This window comes from Falco cherrug, chromosome 9 (genome assembly GCF_023634085.1).
Source record: "Falco cherrug isolate bFalChe1 chromosome 9, bFalChe1.pri, whole genome shotgun sequence".
NCBI lineage: Eukaryota > Metazoa > Chordata > Aves > Falconiformes > Falconidae > Falco > Falco cherrug.
The window spans coordinates 49,101,870-49,118,689 of record NC_073705.1 but is presented as its reverse complement, the minus strand read 5'-3'; the positions used below and the strand labels follow the sequence as shown (position 1 = coordinate 49,118,689).

Genomic DNA, 16,820 nt, shown 5'->3' with positions numbered 1-16,820 from the left:
TAAAATAAAGGGCCTCTTCAGTTTGTCAGTCTGCTGCTTCTAAAAGGATGACACAAGTATGCTTCTGAGCTGGGGTTTATTTCAGCTGCAATGCCTGGGACAAAGCTGAAAGATTCACAAACTTCTAGACCACAAAACACTTGTATTATTAGCAAATCAGATTCCTTTAACAATATGAGACAAAGAATTTTAGTCAATAGCTTCCGCCTCTAGTACAACAATTTGAGTTGTAGTTAATGACGATTCAAATGAACCTCCAAGTATACCACAGGATTATTTTCTTACTATGAAAATATTTGTTTAGCTACCTGTGTTGCCTGTACAGCTAACAGACCATTTTCAAAGTACACGTAAAATACATGTGTAATGTGTCCTATTATTTTTACTAGGTAATGTCCTGGATAACATGTGCCATCTAGTATTATTTCAGATTCTGAGTGCTCAACCTGGAATCTGTAAAAAGAAAAAAAAAAAAAAAACAAACAGAAAATCCCCCCAAACCACACCTGACTCCCAGAGATCAAGTGCCTACCTCCTGAAATTCTATACATTGAATTTAGATATGGAAATTTGACACATCCACGTCTTTCAGGCCAATTTTGAAAGGCCAATAAGAGAGGCCAAGTACCGCCCAAAAACCTGAAATCAATCTTAAATATTATCAAAATCAATAATCTGTGGAATAGGAAACAACGTACTATGTTGAAATACTAAGGTAGATCCAGAAAACAACAGAGGCATTTTTCTCATTTCACTAGATACTTGCTCAGTTCTGTGAGGGGTGCTGCAAATATTCTCCTGCCATTGCTTTCAGACTCTTTACTAAGGACCCAGTAAAATGGATGACCAGAACTGTGACACAAACACAACCAATAAACTATGTGCCGGTAGCAATACAATTACAGTACAAAATTATTTTCTCTCTAAAGTTTACAACAAAACAAACATTACTTTAAGCGCTATTTGACTTTACAGTCTTAACGGTGCGGAAATACAGTATTTTCCTGTCTCTCAAGGAGTTTTGCAGTCTCTCTGCTGAACTAATGCTTTCCACTGGATTCACATACAGCAGAAATCAGGTTTACCTGTAGGTTACAAACTCTCCAAAAAAGAAAATATATCATTTTAAATCTATAAAGGGAAAGAGGAAAAAATAACAACTGAACTTATCTGTCTGTAACGAGATTCGAAAAAGCAGAAACAGAAATTGGGATATTTCTTCACACAACATGAAAAGTCAATCTACCAGCAACAGCATCCAGCATTACACATTATTTCTCATCAATGAGATACATAATCCCTCTCTTATTGCCGTAAGTTGCTTTTTCTTGCTTATTGACAATAGCATATCCAAAATATTGGTACAAGGATTCAATACACAGAGATCCTATACACCATTTCTATCCCTGACAAACCATTCACCCACGCATCAGACCGGCGTCTTCGTCAAACATATCAATGGGCTACTTCTACCCTGGTATTTCATTAAGACCATATGGTTTACTGCAGACTGAGCAAACCAGGAACCATATTTAGGAAATCAGAACCTTTACTGAGACATGTACAATGGAGGGGTAAGTTTTTGGATGTAAAATAATCCCATCCTGAATGCCTTCAGACAGTGCAGCAGAGCAACCCAAGATTCCACAGCCTGTAAATAGGTTTGAAAGTGAAAGCTCAATACACAAGATGGGAAGAAATAGCACGGGAGGAAAAGAATCTGCCATTCCCTGGAAGCAACACAGCCCAAATATTTTGATACATTTCCCTGCCTCTGTTATGCAAATGTATAAGCAGAGAAAACAGCCCACAGCTTGAAAAAGTCAACACCCTACAAACCGGTACAGTAAAACTGCTTCGAGTTCAGAATCTGTACAGGTTGTATACTAATTGTTTTCAAAGAATGCTGTATCAAAGACTTGTTAATAGAACTCTCTGTTTCTTTAACTTACTTGTACACCTATTAAAAGAATTTCAGCATTTTTTTTTTATTATTATTTTTTAATTTTGTAACTCCACCATTGCAGAATACTCCATTCCATCCTTTGGTAAAGACTGGATTACCTGATTCTAGGTGAAGACTAAATCCCTTTGATGAGGGAGATACCAGCAGCCTACAGCATGTGAGTTTGGGAAGGAAAAAGGAACCAAAATACCGGAGCATTATTTTGAGGTTGAAAAATTACATATAATATCTTTTTAGAAGAAAACAACACTAGCACCAGAGACAGAATCACAAACTACAGTTCCGAAGAAAAACTCAGACCTTACCCCAGTATGAGCCGACCCTGTAACAAGACACCAAGGAGTTGCGAAAAGTATGTTGTTCTTCCTTTTCAGGGATATTATGTCCAGCTTTGACACGATATCCATTTTGAAACAATTCTCCAAGAGATTTTTTACGCCTTCTGGTACTTTTAAAAGTTTCTGTACGTGTGCCCCCAGAAGGGTTGTGGTAGACTAAAATCTTGCCGGGAATCATGACTATGTATCTTCAGCTTCAGGAGCACGGCACATAAGTACTGTGGTCCAGTCTTCAGTCACAGCATCCGCTAACAGCGAAGACACTCATGTATTTACCCTTCAGTTACTAATTCAGTATCGACACTGAGAGATAGCTCAGAGTTCTTTCTTTAACAGAACTTCTCTTTGGAAGCAGATTTATTTAACTGGACACAGGATAACAAAGTTCACTTTTACATGTTGTTATCAAAAGATCATTCGGTACAATCTAGTCCACTGCTCTTAACATGAAACAAACAGAATTGATTCAAACACAAAACTCAGCCTCACAAAACAGACTATGAGTATCACAAAGTAGACGGACAAAACAAATCACAGAAGCAGGCAGGCAGTGCAGATGCTGCTCTGATCCGTGATGTATTAGAGCTTAAAAGCCATCTTCTATCCGGATATTACCACATAAGCTTCTTTCAGATACACCAAAGAACCACACCCATCGATCCAAACCCCCAAAATGTGATGCTGTTCACTTGTAACGAACAGGTCCTCTCATAAAGAACACAGTTCTTGTAGTTCACATACATAAAGGCTATTATTTACTGTGTATTATTTTCTTTGCCAACTTGATATATCTGTCTTCTGGTTAAAGCTAGTATGCAGAAGGCAAAGGTCGCATAATCAGCCAAACTCTTACAGGATTTATCCCAGATGAAATGAAATAAAAGAAAAAGAAAAACCAACAAAAAACCACAACCAAATAGACACAAGAACCCTTCATCTAATCCCAGCTAATGACAGCTATATTACTGAAGGGAAAAAAAAAAAAAATCAACAGAATTTAGCCATCGGGCAAGAGCCCAAAGAAGAGAGTGCATTAGTTTCTCAAGCAGACTCAGTCTGTGAATATTCCCAAAACTGGATTTTTCTTCAGCCAGCTATCATCTCATTCAATTAGGAAAACTCTTTAAAATAAATTGTTAATGTGAGATATTACCTTCCACGATATATGACATGCTTTCTTAGTCAACTTCACTGCTTTGAGCATAACATACAAACTTCATCTTGAAAAGCTATCTTCATTTCGAGGAATATGCTTATTGTTCCTATTTTTTGTCCCCAGAGGAGACACAAAGATGTACATGCCAAAAATACATCAATGCCATCTGGAGTACAATGCAAAGCAGACACAAAAATAGACCACACCATGTGCTTATAAGAAATGTACAGGATCTTGAAGTGTTTTGGAAGTGTTTTTGAAGGGTGACAATGCTAAATGGGGAGAACAGTACACACAAATTTCAAATTTCAAGTAATATGCAGCAAGTGAATCTGAGGCAAACCACTTCTGTGACACCTTTACACTACGTTCTTACAACCAACCTGGTCATATTCCCACTGGTCACAATAGTAAAGTTCTTCCAGTTCTAGTAACAATAGCCTTTGATTCTTTATATACACACGCAGGCATATATAATATATATCTCTGAGCGCTTGAATCGCTCCTCTCCAACTGGAAAGATTTGAACATGGCAGCACTTATCTGTGTTACTAATCATGTCTTGCACAGCTCAAACTGAAAGAACGTCCTACTTACTTTTTGCCATATAAGGCACACTTCTTTCTTTTTGTATTTCATCTCGACTAGTATTAGAATCTTGTTGTTACCCAATTTTAAACCTATCATTAGCGTACTTTGTACTTAGCACAGCAAATGTTTGAGTGTAGAATCCATTTACCTTGCAAGCATGGAACATCTCTAAAGGAAAACATTACCCAAGTAATAAATAGCAAGAGCCAAGCTGTTTATATAACCTGTATTTTGGCTTTAGTAATTTTCACAGTACCCCTTTAACTCTCTCAAATCCCTGGCACAGCCAGATTTTTATCAGTTTTCTCCCTTCTTCTGTCACTGCACTGCCAGCCAAATCTTTTGCATACATCAAAACTTGAAAACATGAATTAAATAACAAAATCTGGAAATAAATGTAAAATAAATGTGTTCAAAAAATTAAATATGTATCTAAATTTCAGCAGCAGGATGATAATATATTGTGCTGAGAAGCACTATTCAGCATCACAGACAGAGCCACACAAAGATGTTTGTTATCGCTCCCATGTGCACACATTTCTGCTTTCCAGTGGAATGTTTTATAGCATTTTGTTCTACAGCCTGATTACAGAAGACAGCTTATTGTTTTCAGCAAAAGCACAGTTCTCTACCATCTATATTATCTATCTACGACTTGGCTAAATTTTTGGTATTAGATGTAAAATTAGATTACAGAAAATTGTTCTCTGTAGGCTAAATTATGTTCTTCTTCTGTTGTCAAGAAAGCTACTTTTCAGATAACCCATTATCTACCTCAGATGAGCATCTGAGCAAACATCTGAAGTCCAATTAGCAGATAAAGTCGACGTCGTTAGGAAACTTGCACTGCTTCCAGTGTTACTGGACTTCTTCCTACCCCTGTGAAGGACACAGTTGGCAGCCTCCTGGTCCAAGGTAGACTTAAAACTCCTAAACTCTGTGTTACCAGAAACATCAGCGATGTGTGCAGCAGTCTGCTCGGCAGCATTTACTCCAAACCAATCAATGTTCGTTCTGTTCTAAAGAGCTCTAGGATGACTTGTTAAAACCTATTGTACCTTCAATGAACCCAAGCTATTTAAAGTATGTTAGGAGTGAAGGTCTCCATATCTTCAACAAAAGCGTATCCTTGGAGCGTATCACTCAGTGACCCTCCCTGAACTTGCCATAAAAAATGGATTGATAAACTTATGGAAATATTGCTAAAATTAAATGAAAACTTGCTTTCAAAGTCCATCCAAATGTGACACTATTGATATCAAATATGCAGGAGAAGAAAACAAAGCTTCTCACCAGCTGAGCTTTACCTTTGGCTACACAGGAACTAGGTGTCTGCTAGATCATCTTCCAAGACAGCAAGGGAAGAACAGGTCTTTGGCATAGACAGCCAATGCATTGGTAGAAGTGGGTATCAAATTACTGTCCTCTAAAGCACAGGTTTGAAGGGGATGACTGATCTGCTGTGCTTTTGTAGGACACTAACTGCTTACAGTTGTGCCCAAATGTGCAATCTAGACAAAATATGAAACACAAGGAAACCTGTTGTAAAGACAAATAACTTTGTTATATCCAGTGACCATTCTCTTCTTGAAAATTAGATTTCATTTATTTTACAATGAGGCAACACAGAACATTCCACCTGTCAGCTTTCCTCTCTTTCAGGCTGCAGTTTCTGAAACCACAGTGCAAAAGCCACTGCTCTACAAGAAAAGGCCTGTAAAATTTTCACTGGTTCTATTTCACACAGGGTAAAAGTATTATGCATAGAAAAAAAAAAAAACCAAACCTGGTGTGTCTGAATATAAAAACTATACAGGCTGGCCAACAATTACGTTTTGGTGCAGCTCTGCAGCATCCTCTATGGGTTATGACAAAACCAGAACAGTCTAATGTTCATCCCGCCAAGCACTTACTGCCCATTAATCTCTCACTAAATGATTCAGAAGGTAAATTTACGATCCAAATTCAAGTTCCTAAAGAAACACATGGAGTTGCATTCTTTAGTTTTTTTAACTCCCAGTCTCAAAGTCTTAAGGTACTAAACCATTTCCAGAACAAAACCAGGCCCTATATATGTAAACATTAACTTTGCTGTTTTCTACCCCTTGAGGCAATGACTATGTCATATTCCATAAGGCAATCAGAGATATACCCAGCAGTGAATGAACAGCAGATCCTTACATAAAATAAGAGTGCATAAACCTGTAAGCATCATATTTTATAAAGGAAATACTAATCCCACCAAACTGACGGTGGTGCCGTTTTTAACAACAGCTGATAGCATGAAGGGAATGATAAACAATATTCACATTTACCTCATGTTAAAAAAGAGCTAGGGAGAAAAGGAATTTTTTAATCTCTTTTTTTTTTCTTTTTTTTTTTTTTAATTTTACAGTTGTGTAATCCTTTCTAGATACCGAAGTCCATCTTCAAAAAGGATGCAAAACATGCCTCTCAATTCTTTGACGGTTGGAGAATAAATTAATTGGATACTTTATTGATGATGCTACTAAAATCAAGATGGCCCTTGAAATACTAGGTTACACTTCAGCAAGCTAACCTTGCAGAAAGGTAGGTGGCACTGAACACTGGGGAAAACTCGGGGTCTGTTCTTTAAAGCGTCCATCACAGCTTAATATAAAGTACTTTCACTTCCTGAAGAATGACAAGTTAGCATCTTGTATAATTTTCCCTGGCATTCATCAGGAACAAATTGCACTAAAATCAGGAATATGCTATTCTGAGAGGCTGTAACCGTGGGGCAGGACAAATGATAGGAACAAAGGCAAAGGAAGGACAAAGGCCAGATCTAAAGCCTGACTCATGCTGCAGGACGTTGGTTTAAAAAAAGACTTGCAATTCTGCCCGTCTTTGCTGCTGTGAGTCACAAGGCACAGGCCATAACTGCCAAAGAAACAATGAGCATACTATGAAATAAGACTTGAAAAGGAGTCAAATGGTTCATTTCTAAGCAGCTGCTACGATACAATGTATTCTAGCCACAGAATCTTTTTTAGCTTTTAAAGTGCACAAAGAAAATATTTAAAGAATAGATATGAGCAGACACATACAGCTATATTAATTATTGAATAAGGACCACAAAATTCAATAAGTGCTTCTGATCCAAGTGCAAAAAAAAAAACCACAAAAAAACTCATTTTCTGAACAGGTGGGTGCCAAACTCCATAAAACATTTATGCTTGTCCAAAGGAAGTGATGCCCTTTTACTTAGTGTAAAGAATAATTCCTAGCATATAATGTAAATTCACGCTGTAATAAAAACAAAGGGAATACTTCATACCAGTGGTTAGATTAAGAATTTAGGCATAACATTCCATAGAAATTAAAGATAATGGCATTTTAACAGCTTTTTGGAAATACAGCTGTCATGTCATACACCACTTACCACTATCCGTTATTTCACCCCATGCCAGTACTACAGAATAGTCCTCACCTATTCAGCATCTTATCATGTTTAAATACAAAGCCTGAGAAGCAAAGGGTCAGTTCAGCACTAAGGCTGAATCAAGAATAAATCCAGTGAAGGGTGTAGCATTTAAACCTCCTCTCTTCGAATTCAAGTCAGACAGAAGATCTGTCTGTGATCTGCCTACCGAGAAGCAAATTCTCAGGGAGTTTCAAGCGCACATGAACACTTGCACTAACAGGCCCGTGTTACCAAATCACTCAGAACACATAGGGGAAATTTCTATGTACTATCAGCATACATTAGAACCAGTGTCTAGGGGTCTGACATTTTCCTAGAAGATGCCATTCCTCCAAATCTATGTATTGTTCGCTATTTTCCACTGAATGCAACGTATTTTGTATGCCATCCACCCTGCATGCAATTATGTATCATTTTCTTTAAATGAATTTCCAAGGTAAGTGTGAGCATGAGAAAATCCAGATGAATCTATCTTGGTTTGTTTTTATTTTCTAGATGCGTCTGCTTTTGTAGTGCTGATACCTACACTTCGCACACAATAGGAAGGAAAGTTAAATAACACAGAAGAACACAAACTTAGTGTTAACGTGGATTTTAGTAGAAAATGGAAGTTGGGATCACACTATTTTCTTTACAAATTATCCCATCTAATTTGAATTTACACTTGAAATATTTTACATGTAGAGACTCAGACAGTCACTGCCTGCCACACCATCATGACATATATTGCTTGCCAACTACCCACTATAAAAGTATTTTTTTTTGATAGTTAGTATTGTCCTAACCGCATACTTATCCATTACTAAACACTTCATTAACTATGCTTTAAGAATAAGTATCTAAGTTTTAAATAATTATATAAGTATAGATATACAGTATATTCTGCAATCCAAAGTTGAATACTTAATAACAACTACTTTATTACATGCATAATTAATCCCTTAAGTAAATAATTAAAATTGAACTTTTAAATAATATCATATCTATTACCTACAGCAGCCTTTATGTAACAGAACACTAGTAAGGATCCTTATAGGATTTAGAATGTCAATAATAGCTATGGAAGTTGGATGTTGAATAGGAAAGGGTCGCAACATTTGAATTTTGAAAAAAAAAATAATAACTACAAAGCTTGTGAAAGGCATTCAAATCATATTAGGATTTTATGCTTATCCTACTGTGATTATCTCTTCTTGTCACAAGGCTGAAGAGTCATTACATCCTTGAACTTCACTGACTCGCTTGATTTCCTCAAAGAAAAGCATCCCAGATCAGAATTAAGTAAGAGTGAGCAAACTGATACAATGTGAAAATAATAACTGCTCCAACATCAGCACACAGGGTCAGCGCCATACCTGGCCACTAACATTACTGCCAGCTCGTAGCAATAAAAGACCTTTCTGCTAGGTTGTGGAGGTACGTATCCATAGTCCCTAAATCTAGCATCAACTGAAATTATTTTATATCTTCAAACACGTGACACTTGCCATGGCCAAGGGGCTGCAGTGTGGAGGAATGAGATTGGTATTAACTGCTGGATGCACAGTGGTTGGAAAGGAACCAGTACATCTCCACAGTGCAGCATGAGCACACCGGTACGCAAACTCGCCTACCACTCTAAGGGAAAATGTTCCACGCGGTAAGGGGTTGATCAAAGAAAAACACAAGTGGCAAGTAGGAAGACAATAAAGATGATAGATATTTTATACTGAGCAGCAGGTAAACTAGGTGATAATGGAGAAATAACCACTGGAGAGTTCCAAGTACCTCAGAATTATCATAAAGCAGTAGACAACCATTTTGTTCTCAGCCATCTTTACTTATGAGGTACTACAACATTTTCCTTTTCATTATGCAGATTATCATCTCCAGATATCCTGACTTGAATGGAAAACCTCTTTAACGCTTAAGATTCTACATGGCAAATTCTTTTCAGCTAAATGTCAATGGTGATGCTACAATATTATTATTTTTTAATAAAAACAGCACTCCCTGCAAGTATAATGCTGAACAAGATGCTGTGCACTAGACCCGCCCCTATACAGCACACTTCCACTTGCCCTGCTTTACAGAGTTGATTTAAAAAGAAGTCAAATTATTTCCCTGTATAAATCACCTATAACTGAAACAAGAACACAGCCTTAGGAAAAAAAAAAAAGTTTTATATACTAATTTTTCTTATGTAGAAACACACATTTTCCTAAGTTTAAATGCTATTTTTAAATTAAATGATGCATTATTCTGGTTTTGATCTTTATCTGTCATCTGCTATATTTTTTCTAGCAACAAACGAGAGCTGATGAAGTCAAATATTTCCAGTATTTCAGCTTTTGACCTGAAGTAGCAGCTAGTGAGATTTCATAAGAAAGTCTACTTCTGGCAAATGCCCATGCAATTTTGAAGACAAGATAAGCTTAGATAGCTGAAATGTAAAATACCAAGAAAATTCAAATTCCTTGGCTTCATATCCCTTTCTACATATCAAATCAGAGAAGTAATATCAGTAGATAGATTTAGAGCAAAATGTTTCATAACGAACATAAGCCTATATAAAATTTGCTAGCACAATGTACTGATTTTTTCAAAAAGAATTAAAAATTAAATGCCTGAATGACAAAGATGCACCTCAAAGCAAATACTGCCCTTTGAGCATCATTAGGTTTTTTGGCAAAAGCTTTTCTGGCAATCCATCAGGTACACCACTGCAGTGTAAGTAGTTACGGAAGAGTCAAGAACTTCAGAGACACTTTTGTGATGCAGAGAAATGTCCTTCCATTTACAGACTGGATTTTCTCTGCCGTCTTTCTATTTTTTTTACATTATGTAGAATTTGAGATAGTATAATACTAAACACTGCTGAAGGTGATAACAAGATTAATGAAGACTAAATGTCTGGGGGTCAGCAGCGAATCAAGAATAAACCCTGTGCAATTTATGCACGGACACTATAAATACAGAAGTACTAGAGAACCTTTGGCATTTAGAAAATTGATGTGAAAAGGGGCAAAAAGTAGCAAACTATGGAAGATACTGTTTTCTTGGCTTCAGTCAGTATCATATGAAATTCTGCCAGATGGTATACCCTGCAGTCCAAAACCTTAGAAAAAAGCATTAAATACTTTAGCTGGAAAAACACTTAACTCTGTATCCCAAATATTCCTTCTCTACATCTCACCTGACTTTGTATGGCAAATTACTGCAATTGCAAAATTGAATAGGGGATCAAGGAACAGACCGAGGAGCAATGTAGCACTGTTAGAAGCTATTATCCACCCAGCTGTTACTTCTGAAACGTCACATGAGCAGGAAGGTCCGAATTTTGCTCACATTGATCCCTGAAGCACAGAAGCAGAACAACTCATCTGACCTAATCCCAGGGGGGGGTCTGGCCTGTCAGGTGATGGCCAAGCATTGCAGCTGAATAAACACATAAATGAAGCTTCCCCTTTTGAGTTTGGAATGGTAATAAAAGTGAAAATCTTATTCAAATCCCCTCTTGACTTATCTTAGATTCATTTATGTAAAGTTAAGTGAAGGAATTGCCAAGAGGTTACTGAAAGGATAGGAATGATCTGGCTTATCTAAACCTCCAGTCTCATTTGGGAAAGTAAATTCATTGAGAGCTCTCCGATATTCAGTAAGAACAGCCGCTATATGCACTTTCGAAAGTCTCCTACAGAGCTCCTAACTTCTAATCTTTCAAGTGAGATCCCAACTATCTTTGCATCAATTTCTATTGATTCCAGTCTCAACAGGATTTCCTTATGACTAATTCAGTCTAGCAAAAAGGTCAGGAGAAACATGGCTAGGGTGGTTTTCTTTTACCTTACTTAAATTGCATAATGCATCCTTCTTTAATTCCACATAAACCAAGCCTCATGCACCACAGAGCACACTACACAACTGGTGCTGAATTAATGAGAACTTCATAGACATGTCAGTACACTTAGTCCAGGGCTCAGAAATAAAAGAGATCCTCTAAGCTGTCTTACAGAAGTTAGATGCTTAGAAATACAAAATGAGCTAAAGCTCAAAAGATGGTCATCAGAAATCATAGAACTCACGTCAAAATTACCAAAACATGAACTCTTGTATTCTAGGTATAAGGACTGCTGGTTTGGTGCTTATGCAGATTATTAAGTATATTACTTACAAAGCATAAAATAGAGTAAACAACAACCATTGAAAATTCAAAGGTGAGAAGATCAGACCCTGCAAGATCACCCAGATTCGATGTATTAAAAAAAGCAGTTCCCAAGAAATCAGTGCAAGATGATATCAGGGAGTAAAACTACTGGATAATGTCTATTGAATGCCTACAAGGTGCTGTACAAGCAAACATACTTTCTTGGAGCTAGGACATGACATTAAACTGGTCTTTCAGCTGACTTTTAAAGATAAGAAACAATTAGTTACATTGAAAAAATATAATCTTATTGCTTATACTACCATTCAGGAAAGTGTACGGTTTAGTTACATGTTGTTGGTAGCTCAGGAAAACTTGGAAAGCATCTAATGGCCTTGCAATGATCCTTTTTAGCACTACAAGCAGCATTTTTAAATGCCCCTCATGCAAAAGAATACAAACGTCAGAAGACAGCATAAGTGAATTACGGGTTCCCTAAGCAGTTCAAATGAAAGGGTTTTCTTCTTTTAGAACACTATTCCACATCCTATTAAAGACAAAACCGTACCGTTTGGGTAGCCTTCATTTGGGCAGAAGGGACCTAAACACAGAGTCTACAAGACCACTGAAACCACTGGAGAACACAAAAGCACTCATAAAGTAATTAAAGTGCTAATAAAAAGCAGGATAAAAAGAAAACAACAGTGTGTTTTTTCACATAATATCTGGATGTCGAGAAAATATTTTGAGTAGACAGGAAGGGATACGGAGAGCAGAAAATTACATACCATCTTACAAAAATTGCAAATGTTTGGCTATGCAGAGGAATTGCAACAACTTATTTTTCAGCATAAATTCCATATACTTAATAATACCGTCCTACTACTGTCCTAGAGGGAGTGTGACTGAATTAAATAGGGGTGGAAAAGTTCGCATCAGTTATCATAAGCTACTGAGAATTTAGCAGTCATCTATACCATAATAACCTTCTATGTTACCTAATTACTAAATTTGGCAGACTATGATCATGAATGTTTATGGATCAGTGTCCAGAAAAAACATGAAACAGACCATTAAGCGGTGAGAGCAAGAGACAATTTGGGTGGATCAGATAGTGTAAAGCCTAGATGGTTAAGTTAGTTCCTTTGTAAAATATGGGGCGGGGGGGGGGGGGGGGGGGGGGGCGCGGGGAATAGTTTGGCTTACACCATGCAAACAAACATCTATCTGAAAAACAAATGCTGAAGAATATTTAGTATACCTTTAGAAGTTCTAAATATTGTAACCACAAAAGAATACTAAGAGTGTCTTAGTGAAGGGAGCGTTGTCTATATGACTTCATCTTGGCAGGCAAGGAAACAACTCTTATGGAATTCATATTTAGGCTGTTTAAATGAAAATCCCGATTACCTTTACTGCTCATGAAGAAAACAAAAAACTAACCCCAAAACAGAAGTCCAAAATACTTATATATATTTTATACTTTAAAACATCAAATTTCAAAAAGAAGAAAGTGTTTATGAACTATGGTAACCATCCATGGACTTAACTGCATTGCAAATAAAAGACACTGTAATTGTAGCGTTCTACTGCTAGCAGCACAGTGGACATGCCAGGGATAATGAAGAAAAGGCAGAAGTGTCCCATATATATTTTATTTTATAACTGAGAAAAAGCCAATCATGCAATGATGGCATACTTGCCTTCTTAACCCAACTAAGGAGAACGCTAATACACGCATCCGTTAAGCCAGCCATTTTTAAGTCATCGTGTCTGGGTCAGTCACATCCAGCAGTTTTAACAATTCACTCTGCAGACTACTTAATGTTGGTTTTCAGTGGGACTGGCACATATAGTTTACAGAACTTCAAGAAATATTTAAGAAAGTTAGCGCTATTTCCGTATGTTTAAAACAAGCCACACTAGGCCTATTAATCAATCTCAGAGAAAACAAAGAATTACACTAAAAAGTAATTAAGTGGTCAAAATAAAGAACTGTATTTATGTATACATTTTAGAAAGAAATCCTATCCTATTTGCTTTTCTATTAAATGTCACGTTTGAGTGATAAAACTATAAATACTGATGTAATTCCCTCAGCATTGCCGTGGCAGTCATTAAATGGACAAAGAACTATGAAGTATTGAAATGTATCTGACACGTCCTCCTTTGACTCTTGTCAGGGATGTGTTCTTGACTGAAGTAATTTAATCCTTATACTAATATTCTGGAGGAAAAGTAAAATCCTCTCTGATAAAGTTAACCAACGATGCTAGTGGGTGTAACACTTCACAATGAAGGGAATAAGGTAGCGACAGGCAGGGCTTGGGATTCTGTGTAAAGCAGGATGCCAAACTATACATATTTTTACAGTTAACTATAAACTTAAGACTGGATTTTTTTTTTCCCCCACTCAAGATGCATTATTGCTCAATCAAGTTTTTCCTTTGAGAAAGTGAAAAGAAAAGGTGGAAGAGGTCTAAGTAGTCTGGCCAGCCAAGCCAGATAAACTAGGAAGCACTTTTAATTAAAGCAATATAACTGGTATCAGCTATGATATTAACTTGCCATAGCTCCTCAGCCGTCAGCGCATGACTACTTTTGGCTAAGCCTGCCACTCGTGCACAGGAAAAATCAAGGTTCCCCCCTGCCTACAGCCCCTCCCAATCACAGCAGAATAGAACAGGACAAATTCAGGCTCCATTTTCTGTGCAGTGTTAAGTGCCACTCACAAACAGTCATAGACTGGGAACAGAAGATGATTTAAATCATCCAGTTTACTTGGAATTCTGAGTTGTAGGGACACGAGCACTCAGTTTCTATGAATGTCAGCTAGGTGACGGGAACTAATGACACCTGAGACCAGTACTGCCCTTGTGGTTCTCCTCTGCTCCAGTGTCTTTTGGCTGACTTAGTGGGGGAGAAAGGAGGAGAAGCATATTTTCACAACTGCATGCAACAGTATTGGTAGGAATTCATACTGGATGCCATGACAAACACACACTTGTCACAAGGTTACCTTTTGCTATTAATATTGCAAAAACTCAAGAGCCTGTTGTGAAGTATCACCTTAACTGGTACCCTGCCAAAACATACATGCTCTGACAAAACTTAACCTATCAAGGTGTCTAGAAGAAAGCAAAAAATTGCTGTCTTCTATATAACACAAATGTGATATGGTCCGCTCAATGACTTATTGTTGACCAACCACCAAGCAGATTGAGTTGTCAGAACTATTTTCATTAAATTCATTCCGATAGCTGGTTGAAGGCATTTGAAGCGTACAAAAAAATGTTTACTGCACATAAAGGTAGTGCATATGCACATATACATAGAATACAGTTTTCCTAGGAAATATTACAGAATTCAGCTTCCATTACACATAAAATAACTTATAGTGTAAGTAAAAGGACACAAAATGCTTTAAAACTGTATAAAATACACGAGCTTTGTAAGCAGCGCAGAATTTGGCCGTTTCAAAGGTTTCGCCAATAGATGGCAGAAATGCACAATGCTGAACCATGAAAATGGCAAACGCTGCACATTTAAGGTGCTACGGAAGAGTTTTGAGACCTGTGGACGCATCAAAAGTCAGTAAATTATTATAAAATTTTGGAGCTCATAATTCCTCTCTTACACTGGTATCCTTATAATTTAGTTACGAGAGCAGTTCCTTGTGTCGGTATACCTAAAGTACTGCTCTAAATTCCCTTAAAATACATATGTTTTCCAAAAGGAGTAAAGTGTTCTGCAGATTCAGACATGGTTTCAGGCTGAGCTGTTCTGCAGAGGTTGTGTCAAAAATGTCTGCTGGGTATTGAAACAAATAATGTTTTCAGTTCACATTTTTAACTAAAGCTTCATCTAGAAGCACACTTGCTGGATGGCCAGGAGGCATTCACACCATCAGCTCAGCTATCTCAACAGGACACACTGCTTTTTCTCCAAAGGAAAAGCATCTATCTGTTTCTACAGAGGGAAAACAATTCCATTCTCCGACTCATAAAAATAGCTGAATATCTACCAGAGATTTTGGAAAGTCTTCTCAGACCAGGACTTGATACTGAGACCACAAGCCTCATCCAAAATTAATTAAGATGTCTGTAACAAGACCTGGACAGAATTTCAGCAAGGACTGGAAAAAAGGATCCCCTCTTTTCCATAACTATGCTAATCACCACACAAAGAGATTTGTTCTCTATGCTATGTGTGTGCCTACATTTGCATCTGTTGTCTGCCGTCTTTTCCCCGCTGTAAATCCTGAAATCCTTATTTTCTGAGAAAACAGCAGAGCTTCGGTAGCAGCCTAGACTAAAAGGGATGTCAGGGAAGAAGGATGATGAAAAAATTCCTCCCGATAATAGAATCTATCAGGAATCAAACAGTTTCGATCACTTGAAATTTTGTACAGTAGGATAGATGAAGCACATGGTCAGGAAAAGGAAACCTTTTTTTTAATAGAACTTTTCTATATTTAATTTCTCTGATGCAATAATATAAGACATTATCAAATCCATATATTAGGCTTTATTTAAATCACTGTAGTTCCAAGGCTGATTGTTGCTCATGCACATGTCCTTGTAAATGTGAAACCAAGATCATATTTTACATGTTTAATCTTCCTCTGACAATACCATCATGTCAAGGCAATTTATTCCAATACAGTCTGCTCAAAATCAATATTTCCTTTTTCATAATCATATAAGTACATGATAAAAGGCACTTCAGTTATCTGAAGTGCCTTTGCTGTCATAGAAGATGGAACAACAGTTTTAAGTTGTGTAGGCCATTTGTAAATCATTACCAAATAAAACTGGAAGATGTTAATCTGTTGCAGAGCTCTGCAACTTGGCAAACTAAAATCTATCCAAAGACATGAAGATGTGAATCTGAAACTTAGGTATGATACTCAGTGATCATGATGACTTTGTATTAAAAAACTTGAGTTTTACCGTGCCATTATTTCTCCCATTGCAATTACTTTGTTTTCATCCAACAACCTTTTCGGCCTACCTTTAATTGGACTGCAAAGACAGTATCCAGACACAGCAACAGACTGAAATAATTTGGTTGAATTTAACTGTCAAAATTATTCTAAAATCTCAAGGAGCCAGAAACTCCATACTTTCTGTTATCATTCTTCCCTTGGGAAGATACTCCACAGAAGCCTGCACTTCAAGTGAAGAATTGTCCTT

The 16,820-nt window shown here is 37.1% G+C and overlaps 1 protein-coding gene across 25 annotated transcripts in view; it reads right to left on the bottom strand.

Moving 5' to 3' along the window:
• KCNMA1 (potassium calcium-activated channel subfamily M alpha 1) overlaps window positions 1-16,820 on the bottom strand; it is a 505,772-nt gene that overhangs the window by 182,648 nt on the left and 306,304 nt on the right. Inside the window, exon 1 of one of the 25 annotated variants that reach the window (XM_055720099.1) lies at window positions 2,272-2,846. The exons of the other annotated variants lie outside the window; for them this stretch is intronic. Coding sequence (XP_055576074.1) covers window positions 2,272-2,482 — 211 coding nt within the window. The 5' untranslated portion in view covers window positions 2,483-2,846. Of the gene's footprint in view, window positions 1-2,271; window positions 2,847-16,820 lie in introns of those variants that run through there. 25 annotated transcript variants of the gene reach the window in all.